General features: G+C 38.3%; 1 protein-coding gene across 1 annotated transcript; it reads right to left on the reverse strand.

Moving 5' to 3' along the window:
* Positions 1-1,479: 1,479 nt before the first annotated feature.
* CNDP1 (carnosine dipeptidase 1) lies at positions 1,480-12,859 on the reverse strand. The gene is made up of 11 exons (XM_010204379.2): positions 12,749-12,859; positions 11,795-11,938; positions 10,361-10,523; positions 9,457-9,545; positions 7,351-7,551; positions 5,855-5,939; positions 5,150-5,310; positions 3,616-3,780; positions 3,279-3,420; positions 2,727-2,874; positions 1,480-1,877 (listed from the first exon to the last, which is right to left on the reverse strand). Exons 1-11 carry the CDS (start codon positions 12,824-12,826, stop codon positions 1,772-1,774), a joined length of 1,482 nt encoding a protein of 493 aa, XP_010202681.2. The 5' UTR covers positions 12,827-12,859; the 3' UTR covers positions 1,480-1,771.
* Positions 12,860-20,521: the final 7,662 nt, after the last annotated feature.

Consider the following 20,521-nt stretch of genomic DNA (forward strand, 5'->3'; position numbering starts at 1 on the left):
TCTTCTTTCACATTAATAACCAGTAGGAAAAGATAATCCCATCCTTGAGGATCTGATTCCCTCCAACGTGGATGTGGAGCCTATAGGAGGGAAGACTTGGGATGATGTTCCAGGAAGACCAGCAGGCTATCTATCAGCATCTTAGTGCTATTAGAGGTGCTCTGGGGTGCTGTATTTGTCCAGCTGCCACTCCACTGGCAGTATTCACACAAGGCTTGAGGTGTGTCTGTCATCCTTGGGGCACATTTCTCGGGTACCATAGGACATCCGTGGTGGTGTTAGGCATCCAAGTCTTCATATCTGAATGAAGCTCTCAAAGGTATAGATGCTACTGTTGGACATCCCCACAAAGTTGTTTTCTTACTACCCACGTAGGTTTAATCAACAAAGCATCCTTTTATATGATTATAGAGAACAATATATGTGAAGCAAGCAGCGCTTAGATTTTACCGTGAAGAGGTATCCTGAAGTAAACAGAATTTAAAAATAGATCTTTATCACAGTGTGAAAATTAGTCTAGAATAAAGTTTAACCAGTGCAGTTGGTACTGAAAAGTCACCATTTTGGCACCCTGTTTCTGTGACTTTGTGTAAACTCTGCTAATAAGCATAAGGTAGCATTTGTAGTTTTGCAATTAAATTAGCCAAAACCAAAAGCCATTATTCGACCCTTAGTAAGAAAAACCTGAATCAGTATGAACAAGATTTTTTTTTAATAACAGTATCAGGATTAGATCTTGTATGTGTACCAATATATAGAGAGTTACATACATGCATATGTACACACATAAAGTGTATCTAGGATTTCTGTAGTTAGCTGGTCAGGATTTGGGCATATCTAATATGCTCTGACATGGGAAATGGCATATCTAGAATAAGGCTAACAAAAATAAGTGGACTTCAATCCTATATATAACACTGTTATTTTAGAGTTGTCTTTAACTTACTATGGCAACAAATAGCTGTTAGTGCAACCAGGAAGTAAAATTGCCAGAAATGGTGTATAACAGTACAGACCTTAGAAAAATGCACACCTTTTTTTTTTTTTCCTTTCTTTTCCAAAAGGCTGATGATATGCTACACAGCATAAAAAAAAAAAAAAAGAAAAGACTGGATGACTGGTGGAGTCCCTGTCTTGTACAGTCACATGAAGAGAATGTATTATGTAGTGTTTTTTAAAACCTTGCCTGCAGCATAAGAGATTTGGATTTAAATAGGAGGAAAAGGCAGAATCCAGACCTGGGAATGTTATTTATTGTTGCAATTCTATTCACCTCAGTGATTATTCCCATAAATAAGTGTTCGTAGGCCAGTCTTCACATCAAATGTAGCAAGCTAATTGTATTGCATTTCCTATTTACAGCCTTCCATGAAGGACAGGGAAGAAATTAACTTGATAGCGTATCTTTCTTCAAACAATTACATAAATAAATTTTGTATATAGTTAGGAGGAAACTACAGTGTTGTATATTGCTCATATTCAGAAACAGGAATGTGAGGTAGGCGGCATGAACATGGTGATACTACAAACCAGAAATAAAGTAATTTTAACAAAATAAATCTAAAAAATTCCCTTTACCCTGAATTTTAAAATGAAAATGCAATATATTCCACTCAGCAAGAATTAATTATTCTCACCCTTATTTGATAGCATTAGAGATAAGATCACCAATTCAGATCCACTGAATGTATAACTGATGTGTTTTTCCTGATCAGGAAGTTAGAAAGCTTAAGGATAAAAAGTGCTTTGCTAGTTTTCTTGAGATGGTCTATCAGTTGTTATTCTCCATGTTGGAAGTTCCATGTAAGTGCTGATGTAGCTTTGATATCTCCAGGAAAAAGGCTGCAAACACTTTGGTTCCTTCAATGTAGTTGCGTCTGTGAAGAAGGAAAGAAAGAGAAGGAGGCCCTGTCAGGCTGTTCTGCTTCTCAAATTAGCAGCATAGTCCAATAAGGTTTGCAGAGGAATTTGCAAGATTGGTTACCGAAAAAAAGGACGCAGTGCACAGAAATACTCGACATCCTTCAACTAACATTCCTTGGAAGGATTCACTGAGAAAACCTTGTCCAGTGTTACAACCTTAATTACTATTGTATGTAGCCATAAGGGTTGAGGCTATATTGAAGCAAAAAAAACAACAAACCAAGAGTAGTTTGAGAATTATTGGAGGATTCTCTAGTTCCTCTAGCTCAGTATGACTTTACTCAGAAGCTGCACAAACGTTAAGGTGATGCACTGAACAGTGTCATGCTGTGGTGCCTGAAAGAATGAACACAAGTGGCAAGTTCGAGCTAATTTTTATAAAATTACACTAGTTTTGGTGCCTGTAATACACATTTTTGTATCCATTTATACTGAAAGCCATCAAATCTTTACTTAACCACTAGCCAGCATACATTCAACTGGCATCCTTTGAAGTGGATGCTGTGTCAGAAGAGTGCCTATCTATATCATAATCGTTCCGATTTTCTTGGCAGCAAAATGGAAACTGCCAATGCGATGTATTTAAAGACTGACTAGGCACTCCATAAGAGGTGTATAGCAGTACACAATAGGTTGGGAATTTTGCCTTATGCTTGGCACAGCAACAGGTTTACCAGAGAATGTAGTTTGAGACTGTCTAATGTGCACCAAAACTTTCCACGTTGCTGTGCTTTTTCTTGGGTACCAGGGGACTTTGTTTCCTCTCCCTTTTCTTATAGCAGAAATGGACAAATAAAGGAAACCTGCTTATTTTCTCATTCTGGGAGTGCTCCCCATCATCTGCTGCTCCGATCGGTAGCATTATCACACTTTTCTGCGTTATAGTCTGAAACATTCTGGCAACAGGAACTGTTGAACCATCTCGAATAAAATCTGGGTCTTCTCCAAAAACTGAAATACATGAGGAGAATGAATTCATTATTAAGTGAAATTAAAGGTGCTTTATTCTGCTACTATGTATTTAAGCACATAGCCAATATTAAGAGCTTCCAAGTAGCATTTGTTTCAAGTGCACAGCCCATTGATTTCATGAATCAGCTGCACTCTACAAACCTCTGGCTTCGTATCAGCACACAAAAAAAATGAGGTCTTTCTGGCTACTCGTATTAAATATATCCCAATTTAGCTAGATGTGGAAAATGATGTGGCTGAATTGTTCTATCAAAATCAATAAGGTTCGTAGGGGTAGGGCACTGTAGGACTGAATTGGGAAATCCCTTTTGTTCTATGGGTTAAGCACAATTGGCCTGCACACTCACAGACACATTAAGAACTGAAAAACAGCAGGAACATACCTGTTTTTATTGCCCTTCTTGCTGCTTTATATAGTGGATCATTAACATCAGCCAGCCATGGCCTTGCACCCAAAGGCATAGACACTTTTAGTTTGTTTGGACTGTTCCTCTTGGAAAAGACACCTTCCAAGTGTTCCACCACCTTCATGGAAAACACATTGCAGTCAGAAGCGTACATCTCCTTGCAACTCAAGCTTTTACCCACATTCCCACTTCTGCTCTCAGAAACACACAAATGCTAGAAACATTCACTTTACTACTTTGGGTGTAAATTTGTGAAGTGCTGAGAAGGACTTAGTTTACAGAGTAGAGGCTAAAGAAAAGGTTTGCCTCCTACCTGTTTTTTCACAACTGAAAGGTCCATGTGGGGGACCTGACGGATTGAGAATTTGCCAATGACTTTTGCTGGAATTACTGTTTTAATTCCTGGTTCATGAAAAGCTCCTTCAATCCCATGAATTGAGAGAGAAGGGTAACGCCACAGGTGTAGAAGTATTTCTTCCTTCAAAAAAATAATATTGAAAATATAAAGGATAACACTGGAACAATTCACAACTGATGTAAATTGACATGAAGAAACAACCTTTTTCCATCCTGAAACTTGTATTTGGACACTTCAGTAATTTTAAAGTTGTTTGATTTGTAATTTAAGCTCATGCACATATCTTTTAATTCTAAAAATTACTACTTCTTTCAAGCAACATTTGTTTACCTTTAGAAATATTTGGATGACATCAGCTATTCAGTCACAACAAGGGAAGCATTGTTTTAAAATATTTTGGAAGTATTTTTTCTAGAGCAAAGAAACTACTTCTGATCAGATCATCCATTGATCTCAGAATTTCTTGCAGGAGGAACCTATGAACCAGAGTCCTCAGAAAGGATACCAGGGAAGAAATTCTGCTCATGACTGTTAAATCATACAATAGGTAAGATGATAATGTTCAATAACTAAGTTGATTTGTTTTTCTAGAGAAGGACAAGGGACATGAGAGGAACAAAATGTTTACTCTAAGGAAGGAAGAAGAAATATATAAATTGGTCTTAAGGCAGAACACTAAGGTGCTGCTCCTTTCTTTCTATTCCAGTTTTATGAGACTAGAGCTTTATGTACACATAAAATTTGTACCACTTCATCCTCATATAGGTAAAGCATCAGAACTTATATAGCATAGTTACGTTATATTTCTGTATTAGTCATTATTACAGTCTATCTTCGGCTAATTTGGAGCCTTTTTTCCTGGAAATAAAAGCATCCATGTTCAAGCTGATACCAGTATAATTACATTAGTGATAAAAACCTGAACCGTTCCTTTCCTCCAGCTGCCACTTTTGTGCAGAGAGATGTTTCTAAGCCAACTCTTACCTCCTCTTCTTTTTTGTTTAGTATATAATTTTTAAATGCTAGCAAATAGAGGCTTATAGCTTTGGGTCCTTTTCTTGGCATGCTTGGCAGACGTGAAAATCTAAATTAAGCAAATAAAAACTACCTGAAATACATCTGTCTAAAGCTGCCTCTTGTTTTTCAAAGCTGAATATTACTTATTTCCTTTATGCAGGGGTTTTAATGCTTATTTTGTTTGGCTGGTTAAGCGTGGGGGAAGAGAGGGGGTAGTGCGAGGAAGGGGGAGCAATATGATTAGTTTTGCATTATTCCTTTCATTGATTATTCACATTTTGGATCGTTTTCCCTAGATGCAGTAGCTTCCATTTTCATCAGATTCATTTTATTTACCTTTTAATGCTCTGTGGTCTTTTGTTTTCCATTTGCCATGGACTGAAAATATCTTTTGGTTTGGCTTTATACATGAATGATAAAAACGGGAGATTTAAATTCTTTCTGATGACCATTTATACAAATTTTATGTTACCTTAGTGTCATAGAGGAATTTTTTCACACCACAATTATTTTTATGTTCCTCTATATCAAATTCAATCGATTCATATAATTTCCTCTCCTCTTCCATCAGAGCAGTAATATAGTCATAGACTCCAGGGATCTGAATACGACCTGTGGGATCCACAAGGCTGTCTACAAAATAAGATAGAGATATGAGTACAAGTAGGACCTGTTCCTTCCACTTGTCAATTATAGCACATTTTCCCTTCTACCTAACTCATTACCGAATGAGTAAGCCTAACAACTATTAACAACTGTTTGAATCCATCAGATTGTTGCACCTAACTTGAGGTATTTTTTATATTTCTTAAGAAAATCACTGAGCTGCACTTTATGTGTAGTGTGGGATGCATCAGCACAGCTGCTGGTATGAAAACATAGTCCTCCTGAGATCCGCATTAAGAAGTCAGGTTCCACTATGTGTGTCTGATTTCAAGTTGCCAGCAACCTTTAAAAATTCTTGATTGACACAACTGACATCAACTTAACAGATCTGAGGTTCTGTCCTTACTGGGGACCTTCCTTTCCTCAGCTGCTGCCACCATAGCTATGCTGAGACTTGGAAACCTAAGAATCTTGCTTCAATTAAACTTGCTTTACTAGGTCAATTAAACATGACAGTGATCTTCATTAGGCTGATTGCTAGCCGTTGCAACCCAGTGATGCAGGTTATTACCCAGCAGAGCTATCAGGTCCGTCAGCGGCTCATGGATGATGCCTCCGAAAGTTCCAGAGTGAAGGTCCTTGTCGCCACATTCAACCTGTACCAAAACCACTGATTACATATAAACACTCTCTGTATTATTCCTCTGTAAGTGGGTATTTTCCACAGTAACTGGTGACTTCAGTTTTTCAAACAAGGCTACAAATGCATAGAAAGTGATCATGTGTTTCTATTAATAAGATGGAAAACATCACATCAGGAACAATCTGCTTAGATAAAGAGAAGATAGGTCTCTGGTTTTAATCATTAGAGAGAGAAATTCAGCTGTCTATAGCACCTACAGCATTTGAGAGCAAATGTCCCTCTCCAGTCTCTCTTTTGCTTCAGTAAGATTAAACACATCTTAAGACCACTTGCATATTACCGTTTTTAACACTGCAGAATAATTTCTTCAAGATCTCTGTCCTTTTTATGTAATGCAAAATCTTCATAACAAAGGCAAGAAAGAACCTCACTTGTTTTGCATTAAGAAAATATATGTCCCACCTTAATTCCAGATTGGATTAAATAAGAATTTAAGGGTATCTTGAACTGGCTTTTGAATAAAGACATATTTGGTTTATTAAATGCGTTCTTCTTCCAGACACGTTTTCATACTCGGGTTTATCGCAAAATATATTCCTGCAACAAACTTGTTTATTCTTCTCAAAACCTCATTACAGCCAAGTGTCTGGTAGCAGGCAAAGATCGCTTTTGATGTTTTAATAGCATCATTTTTCTTAACCAAGGCTTAGAAGAATTGAATCAAGGCTGCCGAGGCTTTTTTGGTTAAAAACAAATTTCCTTCTTTTTCAGACATAAAGGTTAGTGTAGATTTTTCTTTAGTTCTTGGGTTCTTTTATCTTCTCTCTGAATTCCTTTTATGCTTCATCAGGAAGTTTCCAGATGAGAAATTTCTGCTCTTCACTTCACAGTAGCTCATATTGACTGCTAAATATACTACAGGCACTCTTATTTGCTTCTGCCAATAGTTACAGAAATTTTGTGTGGCTTTTAAACTCAGGGATCCAAGTAAATTGAGTCTCTTTAGGCAAGTACATTGCACTAAGCAATATATGCTGCACAAGGGCAGAGCAGCAGAAGAAGGGTTTGGAGTGAGAGTCAGGGAGGTGTAGGGACGATGCTGAAAGAGAATGGAGATGATGTGCAGAGGAGGTAATGAGAAAAGACTGGGAGAGTGGCAGGAAAGTAATGGGATAGGAAAGTGATAAAGGGGAGAGAGGTAGGTGGAGAAATGATGATTGAAAAGAAGTTAATGAAAGTAAATAAGGCTAAGTGAACTGAAATGAGGAGGGAAATCTGAACAAGCCAAAAAGCACAGGTGAGAAAGCTCTGTATTTGTAAATATTGAGTTTGCTCTCAAGTCTTTCTCTGCATGCAGACGCGATTACAGATTCATCACTACTGTCTGGTCAGGGGCCCAGTTCAAATGTACCTGTGCCCTTTACCTCCACGAAGAAGCAGGCATTTCCCCGACTCCCGTATGTAAGGGCAGGCTTCTTGTTGCTGAGCCAGAGGCTGTCCGAAATCACAATATAATCAACATCAGAGAAAAAGCACTGGTTTTCTTCTTCAAGTAACTTTTCTAACCCCAAGGACCCTGCTTCTTCCATGCCTTCAATTAGAAACTTGAAGTTCACTGGCATAGCCTAAATGAGCATAAGAGAAGTCTGGGTAAGGAAAAAGGCATTTTGAAAAATAAAATAATCCTCAAGATCAGAAGCAGACTGGCTTGCAGTACATATTGTGTTAGGAAAAGAAGGACATAGGATATATAGTTTGTTTCAATAGAAAAGGCAGTAATAAGTAGACACATTGAGTTTCCAGAAAAACTGTGGTTTCCTCCTGTTTTTATCTACTTTTCATTTTTTCAAGGAGAAAACACGATATCTTTTTTCCTTTTTGGCTTTTGTTTCAGACAACTTTCTGGACTGTCTCATTAAGTGGTCTTTCTATTCTAATTGGTTTGGAAATTCTAACTGTGTAATAACGCTTGCATTTTCACAGAAAATTTCCTGCCTCTTGTAGTTCCACTGTTAGTGCCCATCTGGGAACCACTGGCAGAGTTGTCCACTGCTGTGGTTTTCACAACAGTTTATCTATGGCCAGAGTTACTCATATGGTGACAAATGTGCTGCTGGTCATTCTACTGTAATTGTCCTTTTAGCAAGCATGAATTTGTTTGCCTGCTACTTCATAAGAATGCATTTCCAAGGGTAATTATGAAAACTTTTATTATGGAATAGTGTGAGTTAGAAATACTGACACATCCCATAGGAGAAATAAATTTGAGCTTAGTTTCCCATTCCAAACCATTTTCTCATAACAGGTTTTAAAATATTTAGTCTCAGATTAAACGCAGGAACAAAGTGTAGGATTAAATGAACTTGTGTTATGGATAGGGTTGCCAGTGGTTCATCAAACGACCACAAAAAATTTAGAAACAAACTGTTCATGAATATTCTTTTATAGTTGGTGCTGTTTTCTAGGGAAAAGTTTCAAATGACAAAGTTTTGTTTGTGCTTGCTTGTTAAAATACTAAAATAGCTATTAACGATTTGAAAAACTGGAAAGGCCTAGAAAGACAGCCCCATAACTGCATCCACTTACAACAGCTGATCTGTAGGCAAATAACGTGTGTGTTTGATAGCACTTAAGAGGTCAAGTCGGTACTATTGATGCAAGAAAGACATCAGTTTTCCAGAAGGTTGCAAAAGTACATTGAAAGTCAAGGCTTAATGCTTGTTTTGTGCCATATGATCATAAAAGAGGCACAAATCTGTTTCTCAGCAATATAAAAAGCCGTCTCATGCAAATTCACCTTAAACGACACTTGCTGACCAAGTTATAAGCTTAGACTATATGTTGATTTAGCTTTGCATTCGTGATACAACCTTCCCTAGATTGTTAAATATATAGACCATTTTGAAGTAACTGTGCTGGGTTTTGTAGTAACTTAGGCAAAAAGTTTGATTCCTAGAGTTATGTCAGTCTCTAAGCAAATGTATTTGTGCTTGGTTAATGCACCCATTCAAAGCATTCGCTTTGATACATCTAGTACACTGTTGAAAGAAGAGCCCATTATATACCAGCACTTTTAGATACTTACTCTCTTCATACATAAACATAAATTAAAGGTAACTTGTAGGTAGACAAAACCAAAGATCAGCAGGCTATTACAGCAGAAAGGAGTCTTCACGACCAATCTGTGATGTGTGTTACTTTACCGTTTTAAAAGGTCTCAAAAGAATAGGGTATTCAAAGATGTTCCATGTATGGAATAGATATTGAATGATTCCCCCCAGGGTATTTTCCTCTGCAGGGCAATGACAGCAATATTATATTTACACTGTATACACAGAAATGCTCAAGAACAGATTCTTACTGGAGTAGGACCAGTGCCCTCGATATAGCATTAGAAATAATGTAGTTTGTTGGGACAGAGATGTATCATCTAACTCAGGAATGTACAGTAATTTACAGGAATGTAAATGCATCTGTCCAGAGATGATAGTGTAATAATAACAATAAATCTTTTCCCCTTTGATACTTACTAATTTCAAGGCTCTAAATGTTTCCACTGCATTTATCCAAGCTAAGACAGGTCCTTTATTATCTGTTGCTCCACGCCCATAGAGATTTCCTTAAAAAGAAAAAAGGTTTTAAACAATCTTTGAAACTTCTCTCATCACTTCAATGTAATCAGCAAATTCCCGTTGCCATAGAAGTTGTAGTGAGGTGTCAAGTGAATTGTCAGAAGAGTCAAGATTTCATTGACTTGTTTTAAATAAGATGATGGGGTTTTCCCAAAGGACTGGTCCACTTTAATTTTTGCTCCCTTTCTTTTCCTTTTACATGCATCATATTGTGCTTCCTGCTACATGCCAATTTCTGAGCTTCTCTTCTGTTCTTAGTTGTTTGTTCACACTAGACATGCCTGAAGAGTTTGCACAATATACAGCTTCTGTACATATCAGCCAGCCCTGGTAACAAGCAGCGAAAACTCCACAGGTAAATACCACAGTAGAAGTATGAAACTACAAGACTTGGTGTGTATTTTCTCTTTTTTTTTAGCATTTGACTGCACAGTAATGTACAGGGGCAGATTTCAGTCTCGTGTACAGTGAAAAGGTTTTGGTGCTGTCACCACTAGAAGCAGAAGGGTTGCTCCAGTAAGGCTGTTTGGAACCAATCCCAACTGATGGGAAAGGGTGACCTAATGGTTATAGCATAGACCTTGAAATCAAGATTTGAAAGGGAGGAGAATCTTTTGTGCAACAAATCAATAATAACTTAAAATCAGAAATGGATTCTCTATTGGATACTCTCTGAAGAGGCATTAACTTCACATGGCTCTTCCACAGCATTCCCCAAAGATTTCTATGGGAGTAGACCTTCCACTCAGAGTCTCAGTTGTGTATTCCAATAATGATAGAAAACGTATGGCCAGGTGCACACCATTGATTTCAGTCAATGTGTAAGGATCAGTTTTCCAGCCATCTTCCTTTTTGGCAGGCTGCACATCCACGTGACCATAGAAACATACAGTGGGTTTTTGTGGATCCTTCCCCAGCTCCCCGAGAATCACAGGAGGCAGTGAGAGGTCCTGGCCATCAGGCAACTGTGAAGAAATGTCAAAAAATGCAAATATGGAAAAACAAATCTTTGAAAACTTACAAATATTACCAAAAACACCCCAAAATCATGGTATTGCAAATACTTGTGCATACTCAATTGCCTCTGATTTGATCAGGTGCATGACTGATTTTCAATCCAGCTCAGAGAAATTAAGGGGTTTTTTTCTGCACCTGTTTAGGTTCTGTGGGGACTCCATGGAGCTCTTTTAAGACTTTGCTGTCATAAATGCCCTCATTACTCAACTCTTACCAGTGGTGCAGAAGACGAAGCTGACTGGTGTGTGGTGGTGAAAAAAAGCATATGTTGTGACACAAATAGTTAAAAGCCATGCAAACTAAATTTGGGATTGATTTTGCACAAGAGGGCAGAAGGCCTGTAAACCTCAAATAGAGAAATAAAGTTTTGCTGGCAGAAGGCAGTAACAGCTATTTCAGTCTGTTTTGAAAACAGATTATGGCTCTGAACTGATGTTGTAATGTACTGTACTGCTCATTGGCCAAGAGAGGCTGGGTGTCTCACAGGAGAGAGAAATACAAAGCGAAGGAATTTGTGTACTCCCTTGTATTTGCCCATAGTAGCGGTCTGCGTTAGCATAGCTGCTTCTTGCCAAGCAAGAAAAGAAAAGAAAACCTCATTTTGTGAAACGGTATTTTGGCCCTAGGCAAAGTATTTCTGGTCTCAGCTCCAGCAACAGGTAATCAATTCCCACTGTTATTGACACAGACTGTTGCTATATATTTGGGTAAAAGGGGATTGCTATTAACAAGCTTTTAGATTCCTATTAGAATAGAAATCTAACAGCCCAGAGCAGGAAAGAGCCCCCAGCTAGAGCAAGGTAAGCAAATCAGAGACAAAGAGTTCTCAGAGATTAACTCGTGCCTGTTGTTTTCAAACAAGCATTAAGAAAATGTCTTGGAGCATTTGTCAGAAGCTCCCCAAACCCAAGGTGATGCTCAAGATAACTTGCCCTTTCTCTGAGGCAACATCTTCCTTATAAAAGCTGCCTCCCTCAAATAAGAGACTTTGTTGGCAAGTCATGCATTAACTATCATGCTTCTTTACTCAGAAGGTAAAAATGAACCCTTTTCTTTTGCAAGAGAGTTTTTCAGCAGGTTTCATGTACCTATGGGACTACTGATAAATTATCATCCGTCAGTATGTGACAATGTACACATGCATATATATAGTACTGAACGTTACAAGTAGACCACTTATGCAAATATGACGTTTTAAATGCAAGAATCAGACAAGCACCTGATGTGACCCCAGCTTTACTAAATTAACAGTGGCTCCCAGTGCTACAAGTCTGTCTGCTGCTAACACCATCATTCTTATTACTTCTTTCCTGAGATCTGGTTGAACAGAATCGCTTTCCACAGCCACCCAGTCTTTAAGAACCTGTGCAGGAAGGAAAGAAGTGCAGTTAAATCACACAGGATGCTCTGGTGCTTGGATTTTGATCATGATAACTGTCTTTTGGAAGATGGTTTCATTTCTATCCTGTCACGGGCCTGTCATGGGTGCTATAGGGCTTCATAATTGAGAGCAATTGCTTAGATGGGTCCCCAGGGTTGAGAGTCCTGATTTTCTAAATGAGGACAGTGCCACACTTAGGGATTTGTATTGTCAACCACAGATCTAAAACCTGGGAGAAGAGGAAGTAGACAAGATTCTGACCAGTTTGCACTGCAGAGACTGCATTATATATGGATTACCTCAGTGATCCTCATGACAATTCAGAAGTGCTTGAAAATGTAACTGATATTAACCAGACTAATTACGTCTCTCTTTTCATAGGAAACTGACAAAAATGAAAGCACAAACCAGCAAAAGACCAAGACTCCTCTCCTTGTCAAGAGCAAACCTACAAAAATCAGTTCCGTTGTAAAGCAAGTGATCAACCCATCTGGCTCTCTTCTCACATGCAGGTGCACTTTGGCTCCGTGGAGCCTCTCTCTGCACACACTCAGAGGATGATCAAAACCATCCATTTTGTGGAAATCCATGCAGATCTCTCTGCTACCCAAAAGGTCCCCAGCGCAGACTGTCCCCTTGCAGCCTCACTTTGTGAAGCACGTCTGGCAAACCCGATGGCACACCTGGAACTCTGCTCATTGCCTTTGTGGCAAACACTCAGCTGGCAAGCAGAGCATAGGCCTGCAAGGCACCAGTTCTGTGCTACCTATTTCACAGCGATATAGTTCATACCTTGATAAAGTCATTTTGATGTACATCAATGTACTGGAAGATCTCCGCCTCCAGTGCTAAAGAGGATGAAGAGGACATTACTGTGTCACAGAGCAGTACAGGGCTGAGATGGATGCTGCATGAAATTTAAGGATAAAATTCAACGTTAGAGACATCCTGCAATATGCACTTTTCAGGCCTAGAAAACGTAGATAATGGCAAACTGCTGAGGCTATTTAAGTGTGATTTAAGTTCTTCAAGCCAGGACAAAATATACTTGAATTATTTTATCACATAAAACCTTCAAACAATTCAAAGTCAAGCTTCTGGAAGGAAAAAAAAAAGAAGAAGAAAAATGAAGTGACTAGGGAGCAGCTTTACAGTTTCTGGTTTATAAGTGAATTAGGGGTAGCATTTTCTAAAGAAACATCCATTGCATTGATTTTCAATGCAAAAATGCCAAATTATATGTATGACAATCCCAGGGGAAGACTTGCAAACACTACCACATATCAATGGCCCAGAGGACTTATCTTTCTTTTTCTTCATTTCCAGAAGGGACAAAACTGGATTCACTGACAAGAGTTGGGTATTTTACTTGAATAAGGGGGAATAATCCTGACACCAGAAAGTATTAGATAATAAACAACTTTTTGTGGCTGAATAAGAATAGTGTCGGTACTGAAACACTTGATAAATGCAGAAGTCATTTAGTACTTACAAACCTCTCTGCCATCTTGTTTTTGACAAGTGAAGATTTAAGAACTGTAACATTTTAAAAAGTGGGTTTTTTTCCTTCCTGCAATTTTCCCTTCCTGTTTCCTTGAAGTTCTTGCTGTTATTTCTTGAACTGGTGTTAGCAAAGTAATATTTGGACAGCTAAATATTTGGCTGGGCTAAATTCAGAGTATTTACTGTATCAATTTGTGCAATAGGATGGGCTCCAGGGTCAAAACCCAACATTTTGATTCTAAAAATATTCTATACTGATAACAAAAGTTGCTGGTCCACCCATAATTAACTTTGATCCACTGCTAAGGTAATACGCTAGAGAAATAATAACAATAATTTAATTATCTTCTTCTGACAGAGAAGAAAGATTGAAGACTCAAGCATAATGAACAAGAGGATGAAAACATTGCTCATTTTGATTGGAGAACCTGTCTGTATGTGAGATGGACCTCATTTTCTAGCTTTCCCTTAGAAGCAAGGTGGTATCCACATTGTGACACAGGTCACTCTCTGAAGGAAAGCTCTGAGAAGGCCTGTGACACCAGATGTCATCCCCAGCATGCAGTTTTGCCAATTTTCCAGGACAAGGAAGCTGCAAAGTGCCGCTACAGAGATGACTCGTTAAATGAGACCAGGTGTAAATTTGGGTGGGATTTTTGGGATGGGTAGATTAAATGTAGGCATATTATTTAAATGCTAACGATTGCTGGGAAGAAAACTCTAAAGTGATGATCAAAATACCATTATCTTCTCACATTGTTTTCTCCATAGAAAGGTAAGCCCTGCCCTCTGAGAGGAGACTCTAATCAACCATTCTTTTTTTTTATACATTCACATCACTAGTCACAACAGCAGAAGCAACTTGACCTAAACTAAAAGGGATTATTACAGGAATTTTTGAAGCAAGCATGAAAAAAAAATGAGGACATTTCAGAAGAGATAAAGCAACTTCTGGGAATTAGCAACAAAGATGTGCTGGAGAATGAGATCTTGGAATTTGGTAGCTAGTGCTATGGTCGTCTTTGGATAGTGCTTCAGCAGGTAAGGCAGGGGTTTTGCAATAAGCATCCCAAACTTAAAATTCCCAGTCCGGCTATTTCCTTCAGCCTTGGACTATGCAAGTGGCTGCAAATATTTGGCACCCAGAATCCATTTTATGGGTGCCATAGGGCAATCACAGACAGTGGTTGGGAAGACATTCCAGGCTGCACAAGACAGACAAGACAAGCAGTCTCAGTCTAGGGTGATGGTAACTGTTTCCTGATGAACATTTTGTTGACAAAGACAAGATGCTGGTACTTGCTAGGATGGTGCTCAGGTAGATAACAGGAGGACATTTGAGCTGAGGCACTAAAGGGTCATGTCTGAAAGGGGCGCAAGGTACAGGGAGATGATCTGTATTAAGTAAAAGCTTAGCATTGATACTATTTATGTTGTTTACTTCTCTTTTTGTTACCGTGTGCTTTTCAGGGACGAGGCAGCACCTTTGCTTGTGTGATGTGGCTCAGTCTTGCTTTAGACAGCAGTGGGGCCCAGTAGAGCAAATTTAACCTTTGCACTAGTCCTTATTACAGATATGACATCTTCTACCTCTGAGTTGAGTCTCACAAGGGATAGCTGGTTCTCACACAGTCTGAAGAGAAGACAGGACCTTAGATGCATATATTTATGAAGGGCTCCAAAAAAGTGCAAGGCACTGCTTCTCCAGAAGAGAGTGATAGAAACAGGCATTGTACAGTGTGGGCATTCATCCAAGAGTATGATTAATCCTGGACTTGCCGTGAGCATCGCCAACAGACAGATCAAGAGATCCCAGCATGTGACGATTTTAATCAGTCTAGAGAATCTAAATATTCATCTGGAGAGACTTTAGGACTCTTACCTTCATTTACCACAAAGCATGCTAGATGCCTCATTTTCACACGTATATCATTCATTCTTTCTACCTTGCCATTTTCAAAGCTCAGTTTGGAAAATATTTTCAACAGAGGCCACTGAAGACACTGTCATTTAATCTTAACATAAAAAACCAGATGGGCTTCTCCAGGTTCACTTACTTACAAAATATACCTTTTGGGTATGCCACACTTGAACAATGATAACCATAAGACAGGTCAGGATATGGCTGCTTGAGTAGCCAAGCTCATGCAATAGGTAAGTATCAGTGTCTCTATCATATATGATTTTCCCTCTTTCTGATCAACTATTACATTTTGCTGAATTCTATGCATTTTCACTGTAAAAAAACCCAACATGTATATATATAGTTGACACTTTATAGTGACTTAAAGAAACACATGTTTTAATATTACATGAAGGTTAGAATCACAAAAGGGCTGCTTATAGAGGGGACCTGTACTCTGGTGGTAGTATCTTGCTCTTTTTATTCGTGGTACATATAAATGACCTGGAAAGATACAGAAGAGAGACATATGTCTTCAAGTCATGTTTCATTAGTTTTTAACTGTTTAACAAAATGAACCAAGGAAACTGAAATGCTGTGAAGGAAAAAAACCCAAAGCATTCAAACAAACAAAACATCCTAGGAATATGTGAAATAATTCTGTGATATTTTCAAAACAGAGTTTAAGTGTATAGAGTAATACAAAACTACTTTATTTCATTAAAAAGAAAAAGCACGAACAGTGGCAAGGTTGGAAAAATTAAATTGAGGAGATACTTACCCAGTCCTGTAGATTACCAGAGTGCACCAAATACTAATAATTCAAACAAGAAATTAGAAAGCAGCTATGTTGTGCTGTACTTGATGGAAGGGAGTAGCAGATGGAACTACATGTTAATGCATTGCTAATACATAGCCAATGCTGCTCAAAAGCATTTGGATTGTAACTGAGAAAGCTTGTGTAGAAAAGGGAGTCAGTTTAATAACGCAGTAGAAAGATTTCAGGCATAGTTAAGATGGCTCAGTGTTACAAGAAAAATTATTTGAAAGGATGATAAAGCCTGAGGGAGGGGAACATCAAACAAAGACTTCTGTGTTCAATTTGAAGTATATTTTATTTGATCCCATTTTAAAGAGCAGTTGCTGCTTTATGGAAAAGTGGAGTATGACTATTTTTAGAAACGATATGTGACAGGCAGTTTCTATTCCTTCATTCCTTAGTAGTAAGAACATTTTGTGTCTCACTTCCTCTCATCTCGTTAACTACTGTTAAAAGAAAACTCTGTGTTCTTAGGTGATGATTTAACAGGAAATTCAAGTTAAAGAAATAACTAAGGTAACTCTTTGATAAAATATCAACCTAACTTACAAACGTTTGAGATGCAGCTCCTGAACATGTTTTGATGTCCTCCTGGCCCTTCCTGAAGTGTATGTCTCGTGTTTTCCTCCCTTCAATGCTGCATTTGAGGTGTGTGAGTGGGGAGGGGTACCAATGAAAGCTGAACGTTTTGCAACCATCCCAGAGAAAAACAAAGTCAGAAGTTGCCTAGTTTGCAAATAATATAAAGAACATTTGACATGAAAGGAGATGAAGATGTGTGTGGCAGTGGGAGCTAATTTACCAAAACAACAGTGGTCTCTGTGGAAGGGAACATTATCTCTAAGCAATCGCTATCAAGGAAGATTACTGAGATAATAGGGTTGTTATTTAACTTCCTTCAACAACATTCACTGGTAAGTGGCCTACCTTTGGTGGAAGCAGGCAGCCAAGCCTCAGTCACTGCTCCAGATCCCCGTAAGAGGAGGACGACTCTTCACATAACAGTTCTCAAGCACAGCCCTGACCACTTGCAGACCCTGTTGTAATGACCAGGAGCTTCAGAAGTCACGGGGATAATGCACACTCACAGAGCCTGACTGCTGTTCAAGGTGATTAAAGAAGAGGCATCAAATCCAATAAACTCTGAAACAGCAACAAAAACATTTGATGGAAAGTACAGGTAAGATGTGGCACTTGCTGGCAGGTTAACACTGCAAAGCCCAGCGCTGTTTCCAGCAGTCAGCTCTTAAAAAGTGTTGCAATATGAGCTGCCTTAAGGGTTTTTCAGAGAACTGCAATGACTAGCCCTGCCTTTGCTCAAGCCAACTCCTTAGTGAAGAAAATGAGACCCTGTTTATGAGTTCTGCTTTGCTGTAATACAGAGGATATTTTAAAAAAACAAACAAACAAACAAAAAAGTCCTTACCTATTTGTGCTCTTGTACCACCTTTACAGCTGATGATGAGAACTTGAACTGTAAAGATCTCCTCTTTCACCTGCAGAACAAGGATTTTTTTTTCTCCCTTGACTGGTATGTTCTGCAAGTATGAAGGGTTACTTTTAAATTAAAGATTAACTTTTGTTTTGGATGCTTAAGTCTGCTTCTCTATCATCTAATAATCCAAGCAGAGTAACCAAATCACTAACATAACAAGCCATGAGAAATTTTCCCACCTCTTTTTCTTCCTGAAAGTCCCAGATCCCAGCATCAGAAAGCACTTCAGTGTTGCTATTAAGTATTACTGCTTTACAATAGTGGTTTTGAGGACTTAGAAGCAGCAGCTTTTTTGTTGCTTTGATTTGAAAACTGGAAAATTTCTGTTAAGAAGAATTTCTCCCAGAAAATAGTATTTCATTCTGTTCCCACTAAGAAGTAATTAATTAGTTAACCTAAGAAAATTTTCTGAGCTTGACTGCTCATTGGTTTGTAATAAGATAAATCCTGGTATAAAAACACCCTTCTTGGAACAACACTATGCTATCTGTTGTGCTTTTAATTGAAAAAAAAAAATACTAATTGGAAAGAACCCTGGGAGGTACAGCAAAGTACCAAACTACATGTACTAATATGTAAGGCCAAGCTACCCCTCTGGCTCACAATGCCCTTAAAATGCTGTGGGATCTAAAAGGAAAAGTAGAATACATATGAAAAATATTGGCTACATTCTTGCTGGGATAGCATTTGCTTGGGATAGCATTTGACATCCATATCTAAGTGTGTTGTACTCTTAGATGTGGATAGCCTCACCATCTTCCTGCTACCAGTTCTTCCATAGCAGAGGGTCTCTGACCTAGTAGCAAATTTTAAGTGTTTATATTTGCATACAAGATGCTTTCCTTATGGTCTTCTGTCTATTTTGAAAAAACCTCTGTTTACGTGATCGGATTCAATAATAAGCTTAATCTTCAAAGAGAGGTGAAGGTCCCATCTTAGAGCTTTACAAAGATTTTTTTCTTGAAGTAATGGTTCTTCATTTAATATATGAAAGCTTGTTTGCAAAAGAAAAGCAGAATTTTGGGGGCAAATTAAATGTTTATTTGCATTTATTTAAATTAGCTCATTTTTACATGAATTCTGCCTTCCTTTAGCCTAACTTTGAATGTTTCACACTGGAGTTACTCCTGAATTATGATAATATAAGTGAAATTACAAACAGGTTTACTAAATTGAGTCATTCAACTATTTGCTTATCAATCACTTTATACTACTAAGAAACTGTACTATGGTGGAGAAAAAAAAACAGCAAAATTATTACTTTGTAACTTAGTATTTCTTTGCTAACTGCTCCTTATTTTATAACCTATAATTTGGAACAAGGTTTAGAGTCCACACTGCAAGAGATTTTTTTGTCATGGTCATTATTCCATTTATAGAGTGTCATAAACACAACCAACATGTAATTTTAAATGCAGACAGCTTTATTTCCTTAATAAAAACACTCCCTGATGGTAGCTTATTAACTATGCAACATTAAAGAACGAACTTGAATAATTTGGCTGAGTGCTGGCATGGACAACTCCTCTTTGGAATACAGCAAGCGTTTAAGCAGAAGGAAACAGATTAATTACAAGAAAATAAAAGCAGCACTAAAGGAACAGGATAAAGGAAAAAAAGGACCAATGTCTTTGTTTCTCTCATTCTTTTAAAATGTAAGCTGTCCGGGACAGGAGTCTCATGCTTTCTGTTACTACATCAAGGCAGCAGCCTCATTTGGTTACAAAGTGATGATATAAATAAGAGTACATTCATTTCATTGGCACTTCAGCAGAATTATCACGTCTTAATTGTTACCTTAATTAAAAAGGCATCTTAAGTAATTATAGTATTAAGTTTGAGTGAGCAAATGTGTAAGAAATCTGCTGTTAGTAGCAATATTTCACTGACAGAGAAACGATATGACGGTTTTCATCGCTACCTTGTCACTCTATAAGCAACTACCTCTAGCTCAAGCTGGCTAGTTTTCAATTCTGGAAGGCAGTGCAGCAAAATGAGAATGATTTTGTAACGTCATAATCAGTGGTACCTGTTATTATTGCAGCTTACTGTCATTTGTCAATATCCTGCCCTCATGTAATTTATCATTGTCTGCTAGAAGTGTAAGTGTGGAATGACAGGGCCCCTTCACACAGTTCTAAAACTATCTCTCTCCTACAAGGATTTCTACTTCTGCTCCCTGTGCAGCAGCAGCAAGCCCTTCCATCTCGTCACTCCTTCCCGCTTGACACTGCAGATTTGCTAGACATCATCTTGTAAGATAATCATAATTGATGTCAAAACCTGGGGCCACAAGTTAGGCAATATGACCCATTGCAAGAGCTTGTCAGAGAGTGTCATGAGATCGCACTGAGATAGGTAGACACCCAAGACCCTGAGTTAGTAGTCGTTACCTGAATGCCAATAATCACACTTGGGATGTCAGTGGAAACAGACTAGTTTAGAAAAGACTCTCTTATGCAGGCAAAAGATTGCACAAGCACTTCACAAGGGCTGGTGCCTACAGACTGTCGTCTGTATTGAGCAATGATGCTCAGCACCTTCCAGGAGCCCGGCCACAAAGGCTGCAAGGAAAAACAGTACATGAAGCTTTCTCACTGCCTAGTGGCTAATTCAGCAAGTCTGTGCACAGAGATCTCACAGTGAGCAGGCTTCAAGTGATGCACACTGGAGAGGAATGAGGAAGTTCTTGTCCAGCAGCTTTTCCGGTACACTGCACTGAATGCTAAAGTAGGAGACTCTCCTAGTTTTCCAAGAGCAAGCTTGTAAATTCATTTTACTTAATGATTAAGCAAAACTATTTTCAGATATTAATCACACTGAAGAGATGGCAAGAGGTTATTC

This window comes from Colius striatus, chromosome 4, assembly GCF_028858725.1.
Source record: "Colius striatus isolate bColStr4 chromosome 4, bColStr4.1.hap1, whole genome shotgun sequence".
Taxonomy (NCBI): Eukaryota; Metazoa; Chordata; class Aves; order Coliiformes; family Coliidae; genus Colius; species Colius striatus.

Bases quoted from the DNA above. Each gene is read 5' to 3' on its own strand.
- CNDP1 (XM_010204379.2), bottom strand. From the start codon at position 12,826: ATGTCCTCTTCATCCTCTTTAGCACTGGAGGCGGAGATCTTCCAGTAC. The intron at 5,940-7,350 runs GTAAAGGGCACA...GTTTTGGTACAG, and splicing joins ATGCCTGCTTCTTCGTGGAG to GTTGAATGTGGCGACAAGGA. The intron at 2,875-3,278 runs GTATGTTCCTGC...CATGTATTTCAG, and splicing joins AAGAAGGGCAATAAAAACAG to TTTTTGGAGAAGACCCAGAT.